This window comes from Anolis sagrei, chromosome Y (assembly GCF_037176765.1).
Source record: "Anolis sagrei isolate rAnoSag1 chromosome Y, rAnoSag1.mat, whole genome shotgun sequence".
Lineage (NCBI taxonomy): Eukaryota > Metazoa > Chordata > Lepidosauria > Squamata > Dactyloidae > Anolis > Anolis sagrei.
The window spans coordinates 75546576-75571843 of NC_090035.1; the positions used below are offsets into that span (position 1 = coordinate 75546576).

The 25268-nt window shown below is 40.8% G+C and overlaps 1 protein-coding gene across 1 annotated transcript; it reads right to left on the reverse strand.

Annotated features, from left to right (window-relative positions):
- Positions 1-4276: 4276 nt before the first annotated feature.
- On the reverse strand, positions 4277-23626 carry LOC137095519 (heterogeneous nuclear ribonucleoprotein L). Its single transcript, XM_067462274.1, has 13 exons — positions 23390-23626; positions 19684-19802; positions 19351-19588; positions 18894-18981; positions 18228-18322; positions 17620-17692; positions 12115-12186; positions 11727-12007; positions 8924-9045; positions 8631-8832; positions 6856-6913; positions 6524-6619; positions 4277-4468 (listed from the first exon to the last, which is right to left on the reverse strand). The coding sequence occupies exons 1-13, from the start codon at positions 23609-23611 to the stop codon at positions 4410-4412; spliced, it is 1725 nt and encodes a 574-aa protein (XP_067318375.1). The 5' UTR covers positions 23612-23626; the 3' UTR covers positions 4277-4409.
- Between the last annotated feature and the right edge of the window lie 1642 nt (positions 23627-25268).

Consider the following 25268-nt stretch of genomic DNA (forward strand, 5'->3'; position numbering starts at 1 on the left):
TCTCCTCCCAAGAAGTAATCGCCTTCTGATTTCCTGGCCACAGTCTGCATCTGCAGTAATCTTTGTGGAGATATGATAGCCATGTATAAATATGTGAGAGGAAGCCACAGGGAGGAGGGAGCAAGCTTGTTTTCTGCTTCCATGGAGACTAGGACGCAAGGGAACAATGGCTTCAAACTACAAGAGAGGAGATTCCGTCTGAACATGAGGAAGAACTTCCTGACTGTGAGAGCCGTTCAGCAATGGAACTCTCTGCTCCAGAGTGTGGTGGAGGCTCCTTCTTTGGAAGCTTTTAAACAGAGGCTGGATGGCCATCTGTTGAGGGTGCTTTGAATGCAGTATTTCTGCTTCTTGGCAGGGAGTTGGACTGGATGGCCCATGAGGTCTCTTCCAACTCTTTGATTCTATGATTTAGTTACTTATAGAAAACCAAAGTGCTGTTCCAGCAGTCACCAGCCAGTCCCTCAGCAATGCCAGAGATACAGCTTAATGGTGTGACATTAGAAAACGTTGACCATTTCCGCTCCCTTGGCAGCCACCTTTCCAACAAAGTCAACATTGACACTGAAATTCAACACCGCCTGAGCTCTGCAAGTGCATTTTTCTGAATGAAGCAGGGAGTGTTTGAGGACTGGGACCTCCATAGGGATACCAAGGTGCTTGTTTATAAAGCTATTGCCATCCCAACCCTGCTATACACTTGCGAGATGTGGACAGTCTACAGACGTTAACATTGAGACAGAAATACAACACTGCCTGAGCTCTGCGAGTGCAGCATTGACACTGAAATTCAACACCGCCTGAGCTCTGCAATTGCAGCATTTTTCCGAATGAAGCAGGAGAGTGTTTGAGGACCGGGACCTACTTAGGGATACTAAGGTGCTTGTTTATAAAGCTATTGTCGTCCCAACCCTGCTATACGCTTGCGAGACGTGGACTGTCTACAGACGTCACATGCAACTCTTGGAACGATTCCATCAGCACTGCCTAAAAAAAAATCCTGCAAATCTCTTGGGAAGACAAGTGGACAAATGTCAGAGTGCTGGAAGAAGCAAAGACCACCAGCATTAAAGCGATGGTCCTCCGCCAGACCAGCCATGTTGTCCGGATGCCTGACCACCGTCTCCCAAAGCAGTTGCTCTACTCTGAACTCAAGAATGGAAAACGGAATGTTGGAGGACAGGAAAAGAGATTTAAAGATGGGCTCAAAGCCAACCTTAAAAACTCTGGCATAGACACTGAGAACTGGGAAGCCCTGGCCCTTGAGCGCTCCAGCTGGAGGTCAGCTGTGACCAGCAATGCTATAGAATTTGAAGAGGCACGAATGGAGGACGAAAGAGAAACATGCCAAGAGGAAGGTGCGTCAAGCCAACCCTGACCGGGACCACCTTCCACCTGGAAACCAATACCCTCACTGCAGGAGAAGATGCTGATGTGTGGGAATGAATGGAAGGATGTGTGGAGCTAATAATTTTGGAAACACCAGTAAAAGACCCAGGCCTGCAATGACTACCTTCTTGCTGGACTGTAATTAAAAGTTGCTAATCAGAGGTGAAAAGTAGACTCTGACAAGAATTGGGACAGTGATAACAGAAATGTTTACAATGTTAAGAAGGAAGTCAACATAACATCAACACCAATCAAGATCAACATGTGGCCAAGAAACTGAGATGGAGCCAGAATGGAAGACACGTCTATCATTAATTTACAACTTTGGGATGACATCAGCAGAATATTCATATAAAAGACTGAGTCTAATAATGCTCAGTGTGGCAGACCTGAGGAATCTGGTTCACCTGCTCTGCTCCATGGGAAGGAGAGAGATAGTCCACAATGGAGTGGCAGATTTGCAAGGGAGCGGTCTGGTCACTTTGGGGCTGCTTTCTCAAGGGAAGAGGAAGAAGTGCACTTTTGGAGTCTTAGATTTTGTGCAGGGAGTCAGGTTCTGTTGTATGGAAAACAGAGATCTGGTCCTTAACATTGTGCTTAGGGAAGAAATTTTGGAATTTCGGCATTATGGAACTATACATGGGCAGGCTGCAGGGAAGCAGGGTCAGGCCTAACTGGTGCTTCTCCAAGAAGGGAGAAAATATGGTAATATTTGAATTCCTGAAGATGAATGTGTGTACATGTGGTGTGAATGTTGAGTGAAAATGTAATTCCCCTTTGTTAGCCATGTAATTGTAAATCCAGTGTAGTTGCATAGAATTGGTATGTCTGTATATCCAAATGTTTTTCTGTAATCTGATATACCCTCTTCACACTTGAAATTGCAATAAAAAGAACCTATGAATCAAAGTTATTGAAAGGTCATTCATAGGTAAACTTCAGTACTCCAGGTGTTTTGGGCTTCCACTATCCAATTCCTAACAGCCTCAGGATCCTTCCTTTTCCTCCTTCAGCTGCTTCTATAGGCATTCTCCGAGCTGGAGAGGGAGAATTTAGGCAAGCAGCTATGCCAGGCATGGGCAAAATTGGGCCCTCCAGGCATTTTGGACTTCAACTCCCCCATTTCCTAACAGCTTCGGATTTCTTCCTTTTCCTCCCTCAGCTGCTTCTGTAGGCTTTCTCCAAGCTGGAGAAGGGAGAATGTAGGCAAGCAGCTATCCCAGGCATGGGCAAACTTGGGCCCTCCAGGAGTTTTGGACTTCAACTCCCACAATTCCTAACAGTAACAGGCTCCTTCCTTTCCCCCCTCAGCCACTTAAGAGTGAAAGGGAATCGAGGGAGGGAGAAAGAGGAGAGAGGAAAGAGAGATGGAAGGAGAGACAAAAGGGAAAGAAGAAAGAGGAAGAGAGGAAGAAAGGAAAGACAAAAGGGTGGAAAGGAAAGAAGGGAGAAAGAGGGAGAGAAGGATGAAAGTATGGAGGGGAAGGAGAAAGAGGGAGAGAAGGAAGAAGTTAAAAAGAGAGAAGGAAGTATAGGATGATGAGAGGGTCTAGGAAGAGAACCCAAAGGGCCACATCTGGCCCAAGGGCCTGGGTTTACCCATACCTGGTCTAAGCAGACAAAAGTACGTTTGTTTTCTGGGTTTTTTTAAAATGCCAGTGGGGTAACATGAAGACACATATGAACAGGGAATGAATAGCTAGGGTGTTTTATGCCTCTCTGGTATGAAGTGAAGCCCAAAGGAGCTTTTCTAAAACGACTCCGGCCCAGTTTACCTGTCCAAACGGATTCTCCCCTATGAACCATCAAGGTTATTAAGATCTTCCGGAGGGGCCCTGCTCTCGGTCCCACCACCTTCGCAACCGCGTTTGGTGGGGACGAGGGACAGGGCCTTCTCAGTGGTGGCTCCTTGGCTTTGGAACTCTCTCCCACTAGAAATTAGATCTGCTCCCTCCCTCCTGACCTTCAGGAAACTAGAATGTGGCATTTGAGGACTGAATCTATAACCTTCGTCCACATGGAAGGAGGATGATGAACTGTGACTGTGACTGTATTGACAATTTGGCTTGGGTAATGTGATGATGATGTTTTTACTGTACTTATACATATTTTAATCTGTAATGATGATGGCATTGTGTTGTTTTTGTATATTATTGTATTCGAACACATGTTGTGAACCGGCCTGAGTCCCTCGTTCGAGGTGAGAAGACCGGTATATAAAACTTCTAAAAATAAATAAATAAAATAAAATATGTGATGAAATAATTAACATTCTGAAGGAGGAATACAAACACAACTTTCTTTGCAAGGTTTATTCCGACACAAGACTTTTGGGCCCTCGGGCCTCACTTCTGTCAGCAAAAAGAGAAAGTGAAGCTGGATCTACACGGATATATAATCCGGTTTCTGAAATTATCTGCTTTGAGCTGGATTATATGAGTCTACACTGTTATATATAATGCAGATTCAGAAACTGGATTATATGGGAGTGTGAATGGGGGTATGAGAAGAGAAACTGAGACATTTTAATACAGCTGAAAATGTGGAATGACAAATGATCACAAGACTCCATCTACACTGCCATATAGCACGGTTCAATGCATTTAAACTGCAAATTCAGGTGTAGCATATGATCTTAGCACTGTTTTTTTGCACAGAAACTTCATCAAACTTTGCAAAAGCACCACCACCACAGCCTTTTTTTGTGAACGGTTTATTTTCCGAACAGCTTTATTAAGGTGTGCCGAGCAGCACAGGCAGCACAAAGTATGAATTGGGGGGAGGGGGGGACAAGTCACATGAACAATACTTTTAAAATCAGGTGTCATCAGGATGCCCCGGGGTTTGTCTTCTCCCAAGGGAACACACAGCTGCAGGCAGCTCCTACTTAGGCTTTCCATTTTTTTATTAAAAAGAGGGAACAAAGGAAGGGGTGCTTTGCCAAAAAGGAAAAAAAAAACACGTACGCACAAAAAAAGGGACTTAATGGAGAAGTCTTCCTTGGCAAACACCTACAGAACTTACGAGGCATGCTGGGCGGTGGAAAAGCAGAGCTTCAGTGTGTACGGATATGGCCCATCTGAGAGGAAGGAAGAATGTTTGTTAGCAATCCCTTAACGTTATTTCATTCCTCTGCAATACAAGCATCAAAAGCCCTATCGAGGCAGGAGTTGTCGCTACTAACAGTTTACTAAAGGCTTTTTGCCAAGTAATAAAAAAGGATCTGAACCCTTTCTTACAGCAGTAAAGCAGCTTTTATGGCTTGGTTGGGTGTGTTATCTGCTCACTGCATAAAACAAAGCACTGGGTTTCTAATTTTTAGCTTTGCTTAGCTTGACTCGGTTTAGAACTGGTAGCTCAAAGCTGGAAACTGAAACGTAAGTCAAGGCCAAGAAAGACTGCTTATCTAAACTACAAACGAAGGGCATCTTACTTTCAAGGAAGAAGGCAGAAACTGAACTGTGTGCTACTTTTGTTTTCTGCCGTCAAATAAAGAAGACTCACTGTAGAAAGTGTTTCTTACTATACTGTGGTGAGATCAACTATTCTGATTTGCTTTGTAACATTGTTGAACGAAAGTGAATGAACTGTTTTCTTTTCTACTTAAAGCCACAACTCAATCATGTGCATTTTTGAGTTCAGGGTCACACTATATTAAAAGGGGCTGAAATATCTTTTAACGGGATATGTGCAATCTGCTCTAACCAGTCTAACGGATTTATGTCTGATTTAACAGATAGGGAAACCAACGAATGGAAAAGCTGAAACCTTCCCTAACCTGAGCCATTTGATGAAGGATTTATTGTTATTACCCCCTTTTTATTTTGATTATTGTGGTGTTATTTACACTGTTGTAAGCTGTTCCAAGTCCCCTCGGGGAGATGGGGCAGGGAACAAATAAAGTTGTTGTTGTTACTACTACTGCTGCTGCTAAAGGAAGCCTACTAGACCTCACCATTACACCATTGGCTCCACAGCCACCTACAGACTCACAAGAATTCTGATCTTGGAAGACTATCCTACTCGGCCAACGAGGGATCGCCTAAGTAAGTAACTAGACCTCAATCCTTGATACAAATATTAGGGATGGTGACAATAATAAAAAATGAAACATTTAAAAACAAAGTGAACTCCCACTTTCACTTCCAACTAATGATCAGAAAGAAATGATGTAGGAAAAAAGGGAACTCCTTTCACTTTAAACCAGTGGTTTCCAACCTTTTTTCTGACCAGGGAAACTCTCCAACATTAGTACCAAAAGGGTTACGAATCGGTTTTTGGTCTGCTTTAGATTTGGTTTGGTTATTTGGGGTGCTGATTCAGAAAACTGTACTGGATAGACCACATCAGCTCTAGTTTTGGATACAGAACATATGCCATCCAGTAGTAGTCACCATCTGCTCACCCCCAGAAAACCATATTTAATAATGTAGAGCTCATGTGGTCTATCCAATGCGATGGATAGACCACATGAATCAGCAACCCCCCAAAAAACCCAGGATCAGGACTAAAAACAAAGACACCAAGAATTTTGGGAGGGCGGGGCAGGCTGTGTTACAATCTGTGGATTTTGTCAACGCTTGTGTTAAAAAAAAAGGGGGGGGGGGGAGGGGGCTGAGGTTGAAAAAAACCTGTCCCTAATGCCTTTAATAATAATAAGAACAACTTTGGGGGGCTAAACAGGGTCTTTAAAGGGCTGCTTTCCCATTACAACTGACGTGTGGCAATGGGAGCGAATAACAACAACTTTGGGGAACTCTGCTCTCTCTCCCCTGTGCGTGCTGGCAGATGAGTCTTCTCCACTCTACCCTGGTAAGCCTCTCTAGGCTGAGAAAGCACTGGTATCTCTTTCCTTCCCTGCCTCTCTCTCCTTCTTTCTCTCACTCTCCTCCTTATTTTAGGTCTTGCAGCCCACAGGCTGGGAACCACTGCTTTAAACCCACAAAAAATGAGGCCAAACTGCAATATCCTACAGAGCTTGATCACTGAGTTGCACTGGAAGACCCAGATCATGTTAATAAAAATCTACAAATAATCTCATACAAGTTTAACCCACAAACGCGGAGGGACAACTATCTTTCAAAGCTGAAGATCTATAATTAGTAAAAACTGGCATCTATGAGAGAAGACTTACTTGGGTTTTTCATTTGATAATGGTTGAGGAACGCCAGGGTCTCCAAAGCATCGCCTTTAGTTTCCCACTCCAGCAAACCAGAGGAGCTCCTTTCGCCTGCGGACACATTAGCAGCGTAAAAATTTAATGTTTTATCTTGCCCTCCTCCCCATAAAGGGGCCCAAAGGCAACTCACAATAAGGATTAAAACACAACACCATTAAAATAATGGGCAGTAAAGTGACAACTAAACAAGCAACAGTTTTAAAAGGCCTTTAAATCATAAAAAACACCATACAACCTACAATTAAAAGATTCAAATCATAAGAGAGTTAACTACAGGGTATACTTACTTTTCCCCGAAAACACTTTGACTGAAGCTGGTCTCTTCACCCCAAGTTCATCACAAATCTAACAAAAGGAGAAAATCATATCCAAGATTAAGCAACAATACTAATCATACATGTTTGTTGACACTTGCAAGCTTGTCTTCCCCCCTCCCTTTGATGTTCATACACATTTAGAAAGGGATTCTGGCGAACATTGTTCTTTACCTTGCCTGTGGTAAAAGGCAGGCACATGCATGTAATTTTGGATTAGCTAGAAGGCAGTTATACTCTTTTCTGGAAGCCGATACTGATAGCCTGTGTTTTCTATCTCTTTCCCACCTTCCCAATGCTAATGCTGCTAAAAACTTTCCAAAAATAAAGAAGATGGAAGAGGAAAAGAGTTTGGATGGACTTAAAGGCCCTTACAAAAAGTGAACTCCCAATTTTACTTCCAACTAGTGATCAGAAAGAAATGATGTTTGAAAAAAGTGAACTCCTTTCACTTTAAACCAGTGGTTCCCAACTTTTTTCTGACCAGGGACATTGGTACCAAAAGTTACAAATCAGTTTTTGGTCTGTTTTAGTTTGTTTATTTGGGGTGCCGATTCAGAAAATAGTTTTGGATAGACCACATCAGCTCTAGTTTCTGATACAGAACATATGCCATCCAGTAGTCTCCATCTGCTCACCCACAGAAAACCATATTTAATAATCTAGAGGTCATGATGTCTATCCAAAGCGATTTTCTGAATCAGCACCCCAAACAGCCCCTGGAACAGAGTTAAACACGACGACACCAAGAAATTTTTTGGGGGGTTGGACTGTGTTATTATCCATGGATGATGATGATGATGATGATGATGATGATAATAACATCACCACAGACACTTCACTGACTTTATTCCTGTATCAGCAGAAGAGGAGTATATCCAATAATAAAACAATCTCATATGCTTGAACATAATTCAATACTGGAGCCCACTAAATGTTGTTCAAATGCATCTTCAAACAGGCCTGACAAGCACAGCAAAAGGAAAGGAATATTGGGAGTTGCCCACCATCAACATACAAAGGGGTAAGCTTCCACTTTTGGTGTAGCCTCTCAGCAAAGAAATAGCTAAATTCCGTTCTCTTTGAGTCTCTAAATACCGTATATACTCGAGTATAAGCCGACCCGAATATAAGCCAAGGCACCTAATTTTACCACAAAAACTGGGAAAATGTATTGACTTGAGTATAAGCCGAGGGTGGGAAATGCAGCAGATACTGGTCAATTTAAAAATAAAAATAGATACCAATAAAATTGTATTAATTTAGGCATCAGTAGGTTTTTGAATGTTTACATAAAACTGTAATTCAAGATAAGACTGTCCAACTCTGATTAAACCATTATTCTAACCTTCTTCAATGTAAATATGCTTACATGTCCTCCAATAATAATAATAATAATTAGAGTAAAATAATAATAATAGAGTAAAACAATAAATGCAACAATACAGTAAAATAATAAATGTAACAATAACAATAGAGTAAAATAATAAACGTAACAATACAGTAAAATAATAAATGTAACAATAACAATAATAGAGTAAAATAATAAATGTAATAACAACAACAATAAAAATGTAATAATAATAACAACAACAAAATAAAATAATAAATAATATTGACTTGAGTATAAGCTGGGGGAGACCTTTTCAGCCTAAAAAAAGGACTGAAAAACTAGGCTTATACTCGAGTATATACAGTACTAGAAATGTCGGTGCAATGGAGCAGAGCCTGAGACTGACACCTCTTACCTCGTAGAAATTATCTTCAGTCACCTCCAGAGGAGCATTAAAGAAATGGAGCACATTGCTGGGGTGCTGGATCCTGTTCTTGGCAGCCTGCTCCGGAGTGGAAAACCGGTTGTTCCGAGAACCGCTGAAGTCCTTGTAGCTGCACGAACCATCCTCAAGACCGTATGACTGCCCTGGCATGATGGCCTGCTGCTTGGACACACTGCAAGGGGGAAAGGAAGAAAGGCAATTTAAATGCTGACATAACCTTCTAATAAGGACAAAGCTTAAGAGTGAAAGCAAGGGGCACTCACCACACGTTCAGCTTCTGATCAAACATGAAATTGTTGTTGAGATGGGTGATCGCCCGGTCCACAGCATAGCCATCTGCCATCTCCACCATGGCTGCTCCGGGCTTGCTTTTCATGAACTTCACCTAAAATACAAACCCCTTTGCTTAAAACATGCAAAAAAAACCCCACTGACAAAAATGGTTTCCTTTCAGAGTCAAGGCATCAAATAAGCAACATTGCAACCCATGTCTTCATTAGTTGGGCCCGAATCACTGTTAACGAAAAGATTTGTAGTTTTCGGATGGCCATTTTTTTGGTAAATTTCAAAAACAGAAAGGGGAAGAGCAAGACCAAAACACCAGTGAAAGGAATTCAGAGATGATATTTTCAGAGTTACTGTATATACTCGAGTATAAGCCGACCCGAATATAAGCCGAGGGACCTAATTTTATCACAAAAAAATGGGAAAACGTATTGACTCGGGTATAAGCCGAGGATGGGAAATGCATCCACTATGGGTCAATTCAAAATAAATACATATATCAATAAAATTACATTAATTGAAGCATCAATAGACTAAATGTTTCTGAATATTTACATAAAACTGTAATTTAAGATAAGACTGTCCAACTCTTATTAAACCATTATTCTAACCTCCTTCAATGTAAATGTACTTATTATTAAAATAATAAATATAAAAATAATAGAGTAAAATAATGAAAATGCAATAAAACAGTAATAATAGAGTAAAATAATAAATGTAGTAATAATAGGGTAAAATACTGTAAATGTAATAATAATAATATTAAAGTAATAAATGTAATAATAATAATAGGGTAAAATACAGTAAATGTAATAATAATAGAGCAAAATAATGTAAATATTATAATAATAGAGTAAAATAATAAATATAATAAAATAATACTAATAACACAGTAAAAGAATAAATAACCTTGACTCGAGTATAAGCCGAGGGGAGCTTTTTCAGCCTAAAAAAGGGGCTGAAAAGCTAGGCTTATACTTTATATACAGTAAGTCCACAAAATACCTGAGGCAGGGGAATCTGTGATGTTGTTTTTTCTCTCCAGCAGAAAAAGCCTCCCATTTTTTTCTTGGAAGTTCCCTCCTCCTCCAGAGAGAGCCCTTAGAACTCACTTTCCCAGTGGCACTACCATAGCGTGGGCACTGAAAGTTCCTCTCGGAGCATGATGGGAGTTGAAGTTTATTCTCTGTGTGTGTGTCTCTCAGCCTGGTGGTGTCCATGCTCTGAGAATGGACACAACCGGCGACTACAACTCCCAGAACCCTCTCTTGCTGTTTCTTATTTTTAAAAATGTTATGTTTAAAACTTAAAATAATACTAAAAAATCAGTAGTTTGGGGGATTGTTTTGAAACTTGACACGCCTGCAGTTGTAAATGGGGTCTACAACTGAGGTTGGTTTCATGCAGATAGGCCTTAAAATGGCTAAGGACTGAGCCTTTCAAGTTTCCCATTGTAGCCAATGGGCAGAATCTCTGCCAGATGAAACAGAAAACACCCCTCCCATTTCGGGCAACTTTCTGGTAAATAACATGAGGGATCAGATGGAAACGGACCCAAAAAATGACATGACTTTTGGCCCGAATGCATACGTGTAATATTCAATGGCCTCACTTTTATTTTTTAGCCCTACATACCTTAGGATCAGGACATCTAAAGACCGCTTTCTCCCATTTGAATCTGCCTGACTTTTATGACCTTTTGGAAACTTTTTGGGCGTGCTCAATGCAACAAGGTGACAAAGGGTGCAGCTACAGTGTAGAATTACTGCAGTCTGACAACACTTTAACTGCCATGCTCAATGCTATGGAGTTGTAAATGGGGTCTACAGGTTGGTTTCATGCAGATAGGCCTCAAAATGGCTCAGGATTGAGCCTTTAAAGTTTCTCATTGTAGCTAATGGGTCAAATCGCTGCCGAATGAAACAGAAAACACCCCTCCCCTTTCAGGTAACTTTCTGGTAAATGAAATGAGGAATTGGAAGGAAACAAACCCAAAAATGGTATGCCTTGTGGCTTGAAAGCACATGATTAACCTCCATTATGTTGCCACGTTCCTCCAACCAAAGCCACTCTCATCTTTCCTTTTGCCACTGTTTCTCACAAGCCCCAAATTATTTATTTTTTTACTTCGAGAAATGCAATTTTCCAATTTAGGTAAGTATTTCAAACTACATTTAAGGTAAGCTAAACACTCTGGCCAATATGGATATGCTGCTTTTGAATGCATTAAATTTACTTGGGTTTTTTTTTAAATAGAAGTTGTAACATGACATGTTCTACACAATCCAATGCAGAGACCAATAGCTAAGATTTAAACAAAGAATTCAGTTGATACTCTGCTTCAAAATCTCTGGGCTATATAGAATCTATCTGGAAGGTTTGATTCCCAAAGTCAAAAAAGCTTCCAGTACAGAGCTATCCTAAAGAAGGAAGAACAACCTATTATGAAATATCCACTAGCCATCCCACCATCTTGATCTCTGGACATTGTGCTACCACACTGCCAGCCATTCTGCTCAATGCGCTACTAGGGTGAATAATAATAATAATAATAATAACCTTTATTTATACCCCGCCACCATCTCCCCAAGGGACTCGGAGCGGCTTGTACATGAGGCCAAGCCCAACAGTACATCAATAAACATAACAGTACATCAATAAACAAAAGCAAGAAACAAAACAGCAAATACAGTACAATTAATATAAATCACATATAAACAATAACCAAAAAATTAAAAACCTATGTGTGAATGACAGGAGGAAGACATTCCGGTAGTTTACCTTCTCCACATTCCCATAAAGGCAGAAGACATTGAAGACCCGGTCACAGTTCATCTTAGACTGGTCCAAGCCGTACACCATCAGGACAGGGCTGTCGGCATGTGGGCCATACTCCGGGGGTGGTGGTGGAGGCGGGGGGTGCCCGTACTGAGGCCCGTAGCGCCCCGGTCCCCTGTGGCGGCCCCCCACCGGTGGGCCCATCCGCCTACCTTCGTAGTGAGGTGGCGGAGGGCCGTACCCTTCGTCATGATAGTGCCCGTGATAGCCACCATGAGGCCCTCCTGGGGGAGGAAAAGCAACCAAGTAAGGAACCCAGAGATACATAATATGATCTGTAGAATTCCAGAAGGTGTTTCAGTCCTGGATGAAATTAATGAGAAATGCTTACCATATTCAGCAGGATGGTCCCCAAGGAGGGGAGGCTGCCTCTGCCGCTTGTTAGGATTTCCACCTGGCTCACCTGCCAAAAAGAGGAAGCTGTTAGGAAATGGCAGGAGGAGCCTGGCAGTTGAATTTATGGGACGGGACACTGGGAAGCCTTGCTTAGGCCATAAATTCTCCTTGTGGTGCCATTGAACTGTTTCCAACACCCCAAGAAGGAGAGCTATCTTCCGTCACTGGGAGACACTGGAGGAAGCTAAGATGGAAGATCAATTCCTCCTTGTCAAGGAGTTTAGAGAGGATTGGGGAGGGGGGGGGGCTTCCACATTGGACCTTTTCCATTTGATCTCAAAGGTAAAGGTTTCCATGTATTGTCGAAGGCTTTCATGGCCGGAATCACTGGGTTGTTGTAGGTTTTTTTGGGCTATATGGCCATGTTCTAGAGGCATTCTCTCCTGATGTTTCGCCTGCATCTATGACAAGCATCCTCAGAGGTTGTGAGATCCGTTGGAATTAGGAAAATGGGTTTATATATCTGTGGAATGACCAGGGTGGGACAAAGGACTCTTGTCTGCTGGAGCTAGGTGTGAATGTTTCAACTGACCACCTTGATTAGCATTTGATGGCCTGGCAGTGCCTGGGACAATCTTTTGTTCAGAGGTGATTAGATTGTTTCCTCTCTGTTGTTGTGCTGTTGTAATTTTAAGAGTTTTTTTTTTAATACTGGTAGCCAGATTTTGTTCATTTTCATGGTTTCCTCCTTTCTGTTCAAATTGTCCACATGCTTATGGATTTCAATGGCTCCTCTGTGTAGTTTGACATGGTGGTTGTTGGAGTGGTCCAGCATTTCTGTGTTCTCAAATAATATGCTGTGTCCAGGAAACATCAGGAGAACATGGCCATATAGTCTGAAAAAACCTACAACAACCCAGTAAAGGTTTCCCTTGACATGAAGTCTAGTCATGTCTGACTCTGGGGGTGGTGCTCATCTTTATTTTTAAGCCAAAGAGCCGGCCTTGTCCATAAACACCCCCAGATCATGTAGCTGGCATGACTGCATGGAGCGATACCTATTGATCTATTTTTTTGGTCTCAAAACGAATCTAAAAAGACTGGCTTCCCACCCTGCTCTCTAATATGCTCTATGAATTGTCACAACTCGCCAACACTATTCTTAAGGATCTGTGTCTTGATCATTCCTCAAAACAGTCTTTTTGGACCAACAGAGGCAAATTCAATTTGTATCACGATTTCTCCATAAAGCCAAATTGCATAAATAAAGATGATTGCTTTCGGAAAGAAGTTGGCAGAGAGGGAGGGGATAAGCAGAAGAAAAGAGAAAGTGACAAAACAAACTGACGGATCCTTCTCAGGAGGGGTTTAAGCAAAGACTGGATGGCTATCTCTCAGGAGTGATTTAGCTCTATATTTCCTGCATGACAGAATGGTACTGGACTAGATGGCCCTTGACAGTATCCCTCAGGACCAAAGGGAAAAAAAAGAAAAGAGAAAAGATGAACATGCCACCCTCCATAGCCCTGGCAGCGCTAAAAGGATCGAGCAAGACCGAGAAAAACATGGCAAAGCAAAGCAAAAACCGCATTAGAGTTAAAACACATAACTGTTTACAAAGGCAGAAGAATTTAAGCAATTCGTACAATTTCACTTTGTTCTTAACAAACAAAATAATAATAATAATTAAGAAGTGTTTTGCACAGTTTATTTCAACAATCATTACAAAGATTGAAAAGGGCTACTTACAGCAGGAGTTAACAGTACAATGTCCATTGTCACATACATATTCTGCATTTCTCTTACCATTGGACGCTTCAACAGTGAAAGCACAGTTCTGAAAGATGGCGTCCCATCAAACATACACTGCGACCCTGCGTTACATGGTTTCAGAGTCAATTGCAAGTCAAGTCACAAAACGGATACAATTAAGTAAAAAAAAATTGTAATAATTTAAATAAGAAGAGCTCACAGATGTTTGTTTTGTCTTCAGATGGTGTCAAGGAAAATAGGACATAACAAAGGTGTGATAATGAGTGTCCCTTCCGTGTTGCGTCTCCTGATGTTTTTTTTTTTGGTCATGTGCTGTTATCAGGTTTGGTGCTTCTGGCTCTGTGTAGGTCTCCCGTGTGCGTGTCTCTCCTCTGTAAATGGAGTGTGCCTTGGCTCCCAAGTGGCCCCCTTGGAGCAGGAAAGCACCCCCAGCCTCTAGGGAGCTGGGCGCTTTGGCTACATGGTGTTTTTTTTTTTTTGGTTTTGTTTTTTGTCTGTCTTCGCTTGGCACTGCTGATACAAATGTTGGCAGCCGAGGACTGCGAGAGAAAAAAAGGGAGTGATACAACTGCCCTCCCAAACCAAACCGTGTTGATGTGGAGAGCGTCCTATGTCTTGGAGGGTCTCTGGGATCTACTCCGTTCTCCGGTAAAGAGCGCTGTTGCGTTTTTGTCTGAGACCCCTCTGGTCTGTGTTTTCCTAGATTTTCCTGTGTTACATTCTTGGGTTCAAGGTTTTTGGTTTGTTTTGCATTTGTAAGGAATGTCGTGGCCTGGTGCGTCTTTCTCTCTCTCTCTCTTTCTGTCTCACTCTGTGCTTGTAGATGTCTCTTGAATCGCGGTGTTGTGTTCTTGATGTTAGAAATGAGCTCAATCTGCTGCGTTTCGGGTACGTTTAAGATGCTGCGTGTTTTCTCCAGGCGTTAGAGCTAGTGGAAGGATGGCCTTTCGGTTTTTTTTCCTACACTGTGTAGTGTTAAAAACAGAATGTGAGGCAGAAGGCAGATCACAGGCAAATTCAGGACTTCCACTGCAGGAGCATACGGTTTGTTTTTCCCCAGGTTCTTGTGTGAAAGCACTTTGTTCAGAGCTGGGGAAAGGCCAGGTCAATGCACCTCCTGTTTGCCCAGCCTAAAGGCAGGAGAGCCAGGAGGCCGCTCACTGAACGGCGCAGCCCTGCCAACTAGCCCCTGCCAATCTGCCCATCTTCTAGTTATGTACCTTGGAGGAGAAAGTGAGTCATGTCCATGTCAAGTCATGTAATGCCATTGCTTGCTTCGCTGCCGGGGTAGCGTCAAAAGAGACCTCTGCCAAACCCCCTTGACCACCACCACCAGCCTCCCTCAACTGCTTGTCTGTGGAGTTCTAGGCGATCCTGCTACAGGCAGGGAACAAGATGGCTCAACTGTCAAGTTGCAAGGAGACATCTGCTGCACAAACACAGGCGGCCCCTTTGAATATCTGTCCCACACACATTTGTAGCGCATAGAAGAGAGGGCAGTATCACGCTTGTACGTAAGCTGCAGAAATAGGATGGGTGAGTTATGCCTTGGGTTGATCCAGAGCTGGCATGGGCCAACTTCAGCCCTCCAGGTGGGTTGGACTTCAACTCCCACAATTCCTACTGGCTGTTAGGAATTGTGGGAGTTGAAGTCCAAAACACCTGGAGGGCTGAAGTTGGCACATGCATGATCCAGAGCATCTAAAGCAAGTCTGCACAACTTTTGGGCCTCCGACTCCCAGGAGCCCCAGCCAGCTTGCTCAAAATCAGGAATTCTGGGATCTGGGGATGGTTGAGTTATGCCTTGGGTTGATCCAGAGCTGACATGGGCCAACTTCAGCCCTCCAGGTGGGTTGGACTTCAACTCCCACAATTCCTACTGGCTGTTACGAATTGTGGGAGTTTATTTACTACCCATATATTCCGGCGTATAAGACGACCCCCAACTTTTCCAGTTAAAATATAGAGTTTGGGATATATTCGCCGTATAACACTACTCCTCTTCCAATGCACACCAAATAAAAATTTAAAAAGCATCAGATTTGATTTCAATATGGTGATTTTCCTATGACTGTACCTCCTTCTCTGCCTCTCAGATCTTGCACATGCGCACCTGCACCGCTTCACTGCAGTCTTCAGGAGCGAGATCTGAGAGGCAGAGGAGGAGGTACGGTAATAGGATACAAGGGTGGGCCAGACAGGTAAAAGAGGTGTGTTTGTCTGGGCCCAGAGCCCCTCTATCTCTTTTTTTCATACCCCGGGCACACCAGATGCCTGCAGCTTGCTCTGTCCTTCACTTACACCTTCCCTGTGAGGCGCCCCTTCATCTCACCATCGGGACTGCATTAAGTCCACGAATCCTGATGAATGGATTTTCTTCTACCGTACTTGTACAGCTTCACCCTTAATGCTTTCATACAGTTGCTGCATACGGCAGGGACACGGCCACTGCCATTTTTAGCTCCCCCCACCATATGCGGCAACCACAGATTCTCCAATCCGATTGGAAGTTTCAGCACCCGCTCTATAAGACGACTCCCGTGTATAAGACGACCCCTGGCTTTTGAGAAGATTTTCTTGGGTTAAAAAGTAGTCTTATACACCAGAATATACGGTATATTTGTATACCGCCCTTCTCAGCCCTCAGGTGACTCAGGTTGAAGTCCAAACACCTGGAGGGCTGAAGTTGGCCCATGAGTGATCCAGAGCATCTAAAACAGGTCTGCACAACTTTTGGGCCTCCGACTCCCAGAAGCCCCAGCCAGCTTACTTAATATCAGGAATTCTGGGAGCTGAATTCAAAAACATCTGGAAGGGCCGCAAATTGTACAGATCAGATCTATATCCGTTTTCTAAAACAGCTTCAGATGTTTTGGACCACAATTTCCAACAGCCTCAGTCTAGTCCAGAATATCAAGCTGAAGAGGGGAAGCCTGACCTGAAGTTAAGCTTGCTCACCATCTTCTCTTTCCCTTAACAGCATTTATGGGATCCCCGGGATAAAAGGTTTTATTTATTCCCTTCTTTAACACCCCTGTGGGTTGCATGCACACAAAGTGTCCCTTGAGATTCCCCTTTCTTCATCAGAACTAGCCATTGAAGTCTCATGCACACATCCATGCGGGCAAACCAAGTCTTCTGGAAGGAACCCATGCCTTCACTGGGAATACCTTGCAGTTAATAACTGAATTAATGCTGGGGCTTTAAGTAATTTGACCCTCTACTTGCAACAAAAAGTTTTTCAAACGGGTGGAAATAGCCAGTATCTCAAGCACGCAGGATTAAGAGCTTTCTGAAATGTTGCCATTTGGAGAGCAATCTCCAAATGACTGTTTTCACCTTAGTATCCACACCTTACAGACGTCAATACTACCTTTGTGACTGGGTACCATATTCCCAATATGTACTTCTGTCTTCTAATACTACCCCAGCACAATGACACAAGGTATTGCAATGCAATTGGTTGGTGTCTCGCCCCCTCATTAATACTACCTATACCCATCTGTCTTGTGCCTTACTAGGCTGTGCCAATAAACAGAGCCCCATGGAGACAGTAGAAGTCAAAGTACTGCAGTGTTAAAAAGTCTCCAAGGCTTGCAACATCTGGCACAATGTCGGACAGCAGGCAAATGGCATTACATCACACAAATCAGATCTATGAAGTGTGCAATTCAATAAGAAAGGGAAGGATTTATGAGTGGCTTTAAAAGCAGCCAGTAATGGTTACCTTGTCCACTGAGGTTGGGGTTGGTGTAGTCCCATGTGTCCTGGTCATTCTTGAACACATTCAGGCGGGTGGGCTAAAGAAACCAGAAGCAATCCAAGAGAAAAGGGTTGAGTGTCCTTTTTATTCTAGTGGCAAGCTGCCAATATGCCCATTCCCATGCATTAAGCCTTCTTTTGCAATCAGCCATCTAAATATAGTGGCAACATATTGCTCAAATTAATTTCCCCATTTAAAAAAAATCCTCTTTGCAATGTGAAGTGATGGGAAGAAACTGGTGATTGGGTAGTTTTCTGTCATCCCTGCACCACACTATCAAGATTATTAGGTCAATTGGTTATTTATTCAAAGGGGGAAAGTATGTATCATACGGGAGTTTAAGAGTGGAAACTCCCTATGGTTTTGTGACCAATGTCAAAGCCCTAAGGACAAAAAATACATGTCTAAACAGTGGGGGGAAACCCTGCTTAGCTCTTTCTGGGAGCAAAGTAACTTTACTTTGGTGGACTTCACTGCCTGAATTTTTCAGATTCATCCACCTTTATGGTGAAAGCACACATCCTTTCTTTGGTTGAACACACATATACAGTTGACCCCTGACCACACCTCACCTTGGCATATTCAATCTTCAGAGTACAGCAGCCAGAGTAAATGTCTGCTCCATTCAGAGAAGCCTTTGCTCTTTGTGCACTCTGCACAGAGTCAAATGTTTGAAGTGTTAAGGAAGCCTTCACATGATACAATACAGCTTTTAGGCCAATCTAAAGAGGCCCTACTGCAGTGGTTCTCAACCTGTGGGTCCCCAGGTGTTTTGGCCTACAACTTCCAGAAATCCTAGCCAGTTTACCAGCTGTTAGGATTTCTTGGAGTTGAAGGCCAAAACATCTGGAGACCCACAGGTTGAGAACCACTGCCATATTGGAACCTTCCAGAAACAACCCTTTATTATAGATCCCCTTTAAACTTCAATTCCTGTCTCCAATGTCCAATTGCGATGGCTGCTCCTGCCTGCAAACACTGTGGGAATACCTGCCCATAACCATTTTTGTGGCATATTTTTAAAAGCTCAGCAAAGAGAAATAACTACTGGTCGATAAGTCAAAAGAATAAGGTCGCAATAATTATTATTGGGGGTGGGGGATGCTTTAAATAAGCATGTATAAATCATCTTGCCTAAGCTGGCAGAAACTGCCCTTGTTCTACCCAGGGCAGTTGGATCAGGACAAGCTTGATCCAACTGTTACACTTTTTCAACTGTCGAAAAGGAAAAAAAGGATATTCCACCATGGCCTGGACCCCATTCTTTCGGAAGATAACAATTCGCTGTACTGGGCCACATGGGTTGCAGATGGTATACAGCACATCCTGTGAAGGGATATAAGAGATTATAGAAAAGCAGCACTATCTTTGGAAGAACAGTCACCACTGTACTAATATTCCAATAACTCTGGTTTTATGGGAATTGCTTTGTATCTCTATTTTCAAGAAAGCAAGAGGGAACAGCTGCAACGAGGCTGAATCACCGCTTCCAGCCATACTAGCATCTACAAAAACCAGATTGATTTGCACAGACAAAGTTATTCTAGGAGTACACATGCCAATTTACCCAGAGTCAGCACATCTATGCATGAAATAAATACTGTTGTCTAGTAAATCCTGCCAGGTACACAAGGGGCCAGAGCGGCAGAACATTTTTGGATGAGTATCGCCTACTTCAGCAGCATCACTACACACCGTTGTAATGGAGTAGATGGGGTTCAAGATGGTGAAAAGCAGGACATTGTTGACACCCCTAGAATCATCGGAGTCACCAGGCCGTGAGATCTTCTGGCTTGTGGAATAATTGACAAAGGACGGGTGACCAGCAATGTAGATCTGGTTATCAGCTGCGTAGTTGACAGCACTGCAGGCTCCCAAAATATCCTCAAACTCCACCAAGGCCTGCCTCTTTTTGGGCATCACCACCACATAGCTGGGAATAAGAAGGAGAGAAGGAACCATGTTGTTGAATGCACCCAACACAGAGAACAGGAACAAACATTGCATCTCCTTGAACCCGCTGCTAACCTTATAGGGCCAAATTCCTGCAGGGCCTCCACGAGATCAGCTTCCACAACACCATCGATTAGACCCCTGATGTGGACAACGGGGGAAGCAGCTGGCTTGTGGGGGTCGTCATAGTTCTCCTATGAAGGGGACAAAATGTGAAGAGCCCATTAAAAGGTAATGTTTGGCAGCCTAAAAATGTTCACAAAGGGTAGGCCTCTGCTACTGAGGTTTGGAGCAATTTATTCTATGCCACTTATTCCACAGCAAACAGAAATATGGGACCAAATCTTTCAATGAAGCCTTGAATGTTTATCTACAAATAAATTAAGGTCTAGGCATTCACTGAAGATCTGAGGTTGCTACGTGTCTTCTTCAGCTACTATGCAACTGTCAGGAACTAAACGGTTCTCATCTAGGATATACTGTTTTCCTCTTACCTCTATTCCAACCCTAACCATCAGTAGTTCTTCCAAACACACCTGGAATTCAAAAGCTGCACTCCTCTTGCACAAGGAAGATATACTTTACTTAATATGGCTGGTAAGGAACCCATCCTCCTGATGATTATCCGGCGGCGGAAAAGTCAACAAGTCAATTCACTGGCTCTTGGTCAAAGAAAAACCTGTTTTGTCTGTCCTGGCAACGTCTAGTATCTAAACCATCTCTGTTCTATATAGAACTCACGTCTTCTAAGCGAAACTTTACTCCACTATTTTAACACCCCTTTAAACTGGACTACTGGCATCACTATTCCCAGTCAACGTTCTATAGTTAAGTCCCAAGCATGATATACCACAAAAGTCTATTGTCTCAATATAGGGACACTCCATTTTGCGTCTATGGGAAAGCTGCCGTTCTTCCCCCTTCAAAAACCCCCGCCTTTTCTCTTTTGTACTCCCCACTTTCTTTATTTGCATTTTCTTCCTTCACCACTTTTCATTTTTCTTTTATTCTTACACTTCAAAAGCGGCAATAAAATATATGAATTTACATAAAGGAGAAAAGAGATTGGGAGATGTAACCAGATCACAATTGTGGGGCGCCAATTCTTACCATTTTACATGTCGCACTTTAATTAGTTATGCATTTTAACCGACTATGTTGTTTTAACGTGTTTTAACGGATTACATTGACATTTAATATTACATGTGCTTTATATTAGGTACGATGTATTTTAATGTTAGTTGTTATGTACAGTATTTTAACATGCTGAAGTGCATTCACATGTTAAGTGTTATTATGTTTTAATCTGTGGTTTTGCTGATTATATACCTGTAAGTTGTATTATTATTACCTATTATGAGTTTTGTCTTACTGTATATGTGTTTTACGATGTTATGTGTTTTATATTTAATATTTAAAGTGTTAATATGTTATGTGTTTGAAATGACTGTATCTGCTGTATTTGAATATGTTTTAACTCATTCTATGTTGCATTTTCTTGCTACGTTATAAGGTTTTTAGGTTATGTGTTATGTAATTTAATGCTGCTATGAATCGCATTTTAAATGTTAAAGCGTGTTCATATGTTAAGTGCTAAGATGTCTTAATTTCTGTTTTAACTGATATAAATTTTATTTTAATCTCTTATATGTTGTAGTTTAATCTATTATGTATTTTAACATGCTGTATACCTGTTTTACTATGTGTTATGTATTTTACTATTTAAAGTGTTAATATTTTGTGTTTTAACAGAATGAGTGTATATATATATATAATACAATAATATATATTATACCTTAAGTATTATAGTATTGCATTTTAACACACTGTATGTTGTATTTTAATCTAGCATGCATTTTGACTTGTATACCTGTTTGACTATGTGTTATGTATTTTAATATTTAAAATGTTTGCATGTTAGGTGTTTTAACCGTGGCCACATACATACATACATACATACATACATATTTTCACTTTTATTAGGTTTCACTTTTATTTATTAGGTATAAGGGGTGTGTGTGTGTGTGTATATATATATATATATATGGCAGTATATTTTTAATATATATATTGTAGTATAATACACTATATATTGTATTCATTCTGTTATTACTATTAATCCTACATTTTATTTATATATATATATATATACACACACACACATATATATATATATATATATACACACATACACACATACATTACACTAAAAATTATATATATATGAAGGAAATATTATAACACATTATATATATATATATACACATACACACACATTACACTAAAAATTATAACATATATATATTTGAAGGAAATATTATAATACATTATATATATACACACACATATTACACTAAAAATATATGATATATATATATTTGAAGGAAATATTATAATACATTATATATATACACACACACACATATTACACTAAAAATTATATAATATATATTTTGAAGGAAATATTATAATACATTATACATATATATATTAACTAAATATTATAATATATATATATTTGAAGGAAATATTATAATACATTATATATATATATATATACACACACACACACATTACACTAAATATTATATAATATATATATATTTGAAGGAAATATTATAATACATTATACATATTACACTAAATATTTTATATATATATATATATATATATATATATATAGGAAATATTATAATACTTTATATACAGATATACACATTACACTAAATATTATATAATATATATATATTGAAGGAAATATAATACATTTATTTATATATATACAAACACACACATTACACTAAAAATTTTAATATATATATATTGAAGGAAATATAATACATTATATATATATACATACACATTACACTAAAAATTATATAATGTATATATATATTGAAGGAAATATTATAATACATTACATATATATATATATATATATATTGAAGGAAATATAATACATTATATATATATATTCATTACACTAAAATTATATAATATATATATATTTGAAGGAAATATTATAATACATTATATATATATTACACTAAAATTATATATATATATATTGAAGGAAATAATACATTATATATATATATATTACACTAAATATTATATAATATATATATTGAAGGAAATATTATAATACATTTTATATATATATATATATATTACACTAAAATTATATATATATATATATATATATATATAATTTATTTATTTACTTTACTTTACTTTTATACCGCTGTTCTCAGCCCGGGGGAAATATAATATATTATATATATATTTGAAGGAAATATTATAATACATTATATATATATATATATATATATATTACACTAAATATTATATATATATATATATATTGAAGGAAATATTATAATACATTATATATATTATACTATTATATATATATATATATGAAGGAAATATAATCCATTTATTTATTTATTTATATATATACACATTATACTAAAACTTCTATAATATATATATATATATATATATTAAAGGAAATATTATAATATATATATACATATATTGAAGGAAATATAATACATTATATATTTATATACACACGCATTACACTAAATATTTATATATATATATATATATATGGAAATATTATAATACATTATTTATATATATATATATATGACACTAAATATTATATAATATATATGACACTAAATATTATATTTATATATATATACTCATATATAATGTTGTGTTCCATAATATGTAGAAGCCAGTGCGATAGAAGGCTAAGAGTAGGCCTCACCCCTCCTCCTCCTCCTCCGGCTCCTCCGGGCCCGTGCTCGGCGTTGTCGGTCTTGAGGCGCTTGGGGGCGCGGCCTCCCTCGGGCCCTCCTCCTCCGTAGTACCGGCCCGACCCGCCGCCTCCCCCTCCTCCTCCAGGCATCTTCACCATGTCTCCCCCGCGTCCAGAACCGCCGCCGCCGCCCTCACCGCTCTGCGAACCGCGCCACCTCCGCCGCGACATGGCGCCCACACTACCTCAGCCCACCCTCACGCCCGCCTTCAGCACGCCCCGATTGGCTCGCCCAACCGCCACTCACCCGCCCCGCCACGCTTATTGGCCCGACGCCGTTCTATACCCAACATCGTCCCGCCCTCCGACACCATTGGCTCGGGGTGTCTCCCGCCTTCGCGTCCATTCGCCTCAGCCACTGCTTGTCAAACCATTCCCCGCTTCTCATTGGCCTCTCTCCGCACCTCTTCAAAATCATTGGTCGAACCAAACGTCGCTCTAACTCCGCGTCCCGCCCCACCGCATTGCCTCTCCTGCAGCTCCCCCTTTCTTCTCCAGAAAACCGTTGGTTTGCCTAAAACGCTGCAGTTCCTTTCTGCTCTCTTATTGGCTGCCACAAATGCCCATCATAAAAATTCGAAACCTCATTGGTTCGCGTCTCAACGAACCCCTTTTGGTCTTAGGGAGGGAAGAAGGGAAGGGCGGCTTTGTCTCCTCGCCTGAATCCTATTGGCGGGATGGGGTGCCTGTCACTCTGACCGCTGAACCCCATTGGACACAGAATCCTTGGCCTTTATTTTGATTGGTCAAGGCGACAGCATTCGCCCCTTTCTGTTCTGTTTGCAGCAATGGGCCTTCAGGACTTTCAAACAGAAGGAAAATGTTCCCATTGTCATTCAAAAGGGAAAAAGCTCCCGCCCACAACCAATTACGTCAAATAAGAGAAGTGGATTGGCTGTTGCTAGGTGAAGTGGCCCTCAATGATGTGCCTAGGAAACAAAGGGACTGTATCACTTGGTGAGACTTGGTGAGACCATTCAACCTCACTCCTCAGGATGTCTGGTTCTAATTCATTCACCACACCGTCAAAACTATCCTTGATATTATTATCCTTCCTATACAGATCTTTTGTATAGGAAGGATAATAATATCAAGGATAGTTTTGACGGTGTGGTGAATGAATTAGAACCAGACATCCTGAGGAGTGAGGTTGAATGGGCCTTGAGAAGCATTGCTAACAACAAGGCAGCAGGAGACGACGGGATCCCAGCTGAACTGTTCAAAATCTTAAAAGAGGATGCTGTCAAGGTGATGCATGCCATATGCCAGCAAATATGGAAAACACTAGAATGGCCATCAGACTGGAAAAAATCAACTTCTATCCCCATACCAAAAAAGGGAAATGCGAAAGACTGCTCCAACTTCCGTACAGTGGCCCTTATTTCTCATGCCAGGGAGGAAATGCTCAAGATCCTGCAAGGAAGACTCCAGCAAGACATGGAGAAAAAGTTGCCAGATGATGATGATGATGATTATTATTATTATAACTTTATTTGTACCCCGCTAGCATCTCCCAAGGGATTCGATGCGGCTTACAACAGGCCGGAGCCCAACACAATACAACAATACAATACATAGCAAATAAAACAGTTAAAGCAGAAAACAATAGCAATAGCAATACAACAGGACATTATTAAAAACTGAGCCGGCCGGAGTAGGGTACAGGATTAAAAAGTGCTGAAGTGTCGGAGGGATATGGGATTAAAATATAAGTGCAGTGTGCGGTGAGGGTGATCTTGACTCTACTAAAGTGCTTCTGGGCTTTGGTAGTGGGGTTCCTAATCGTGAGAAGGCACGTTGGAACAGCCAGGTTTTCAGGTTCTTTCTG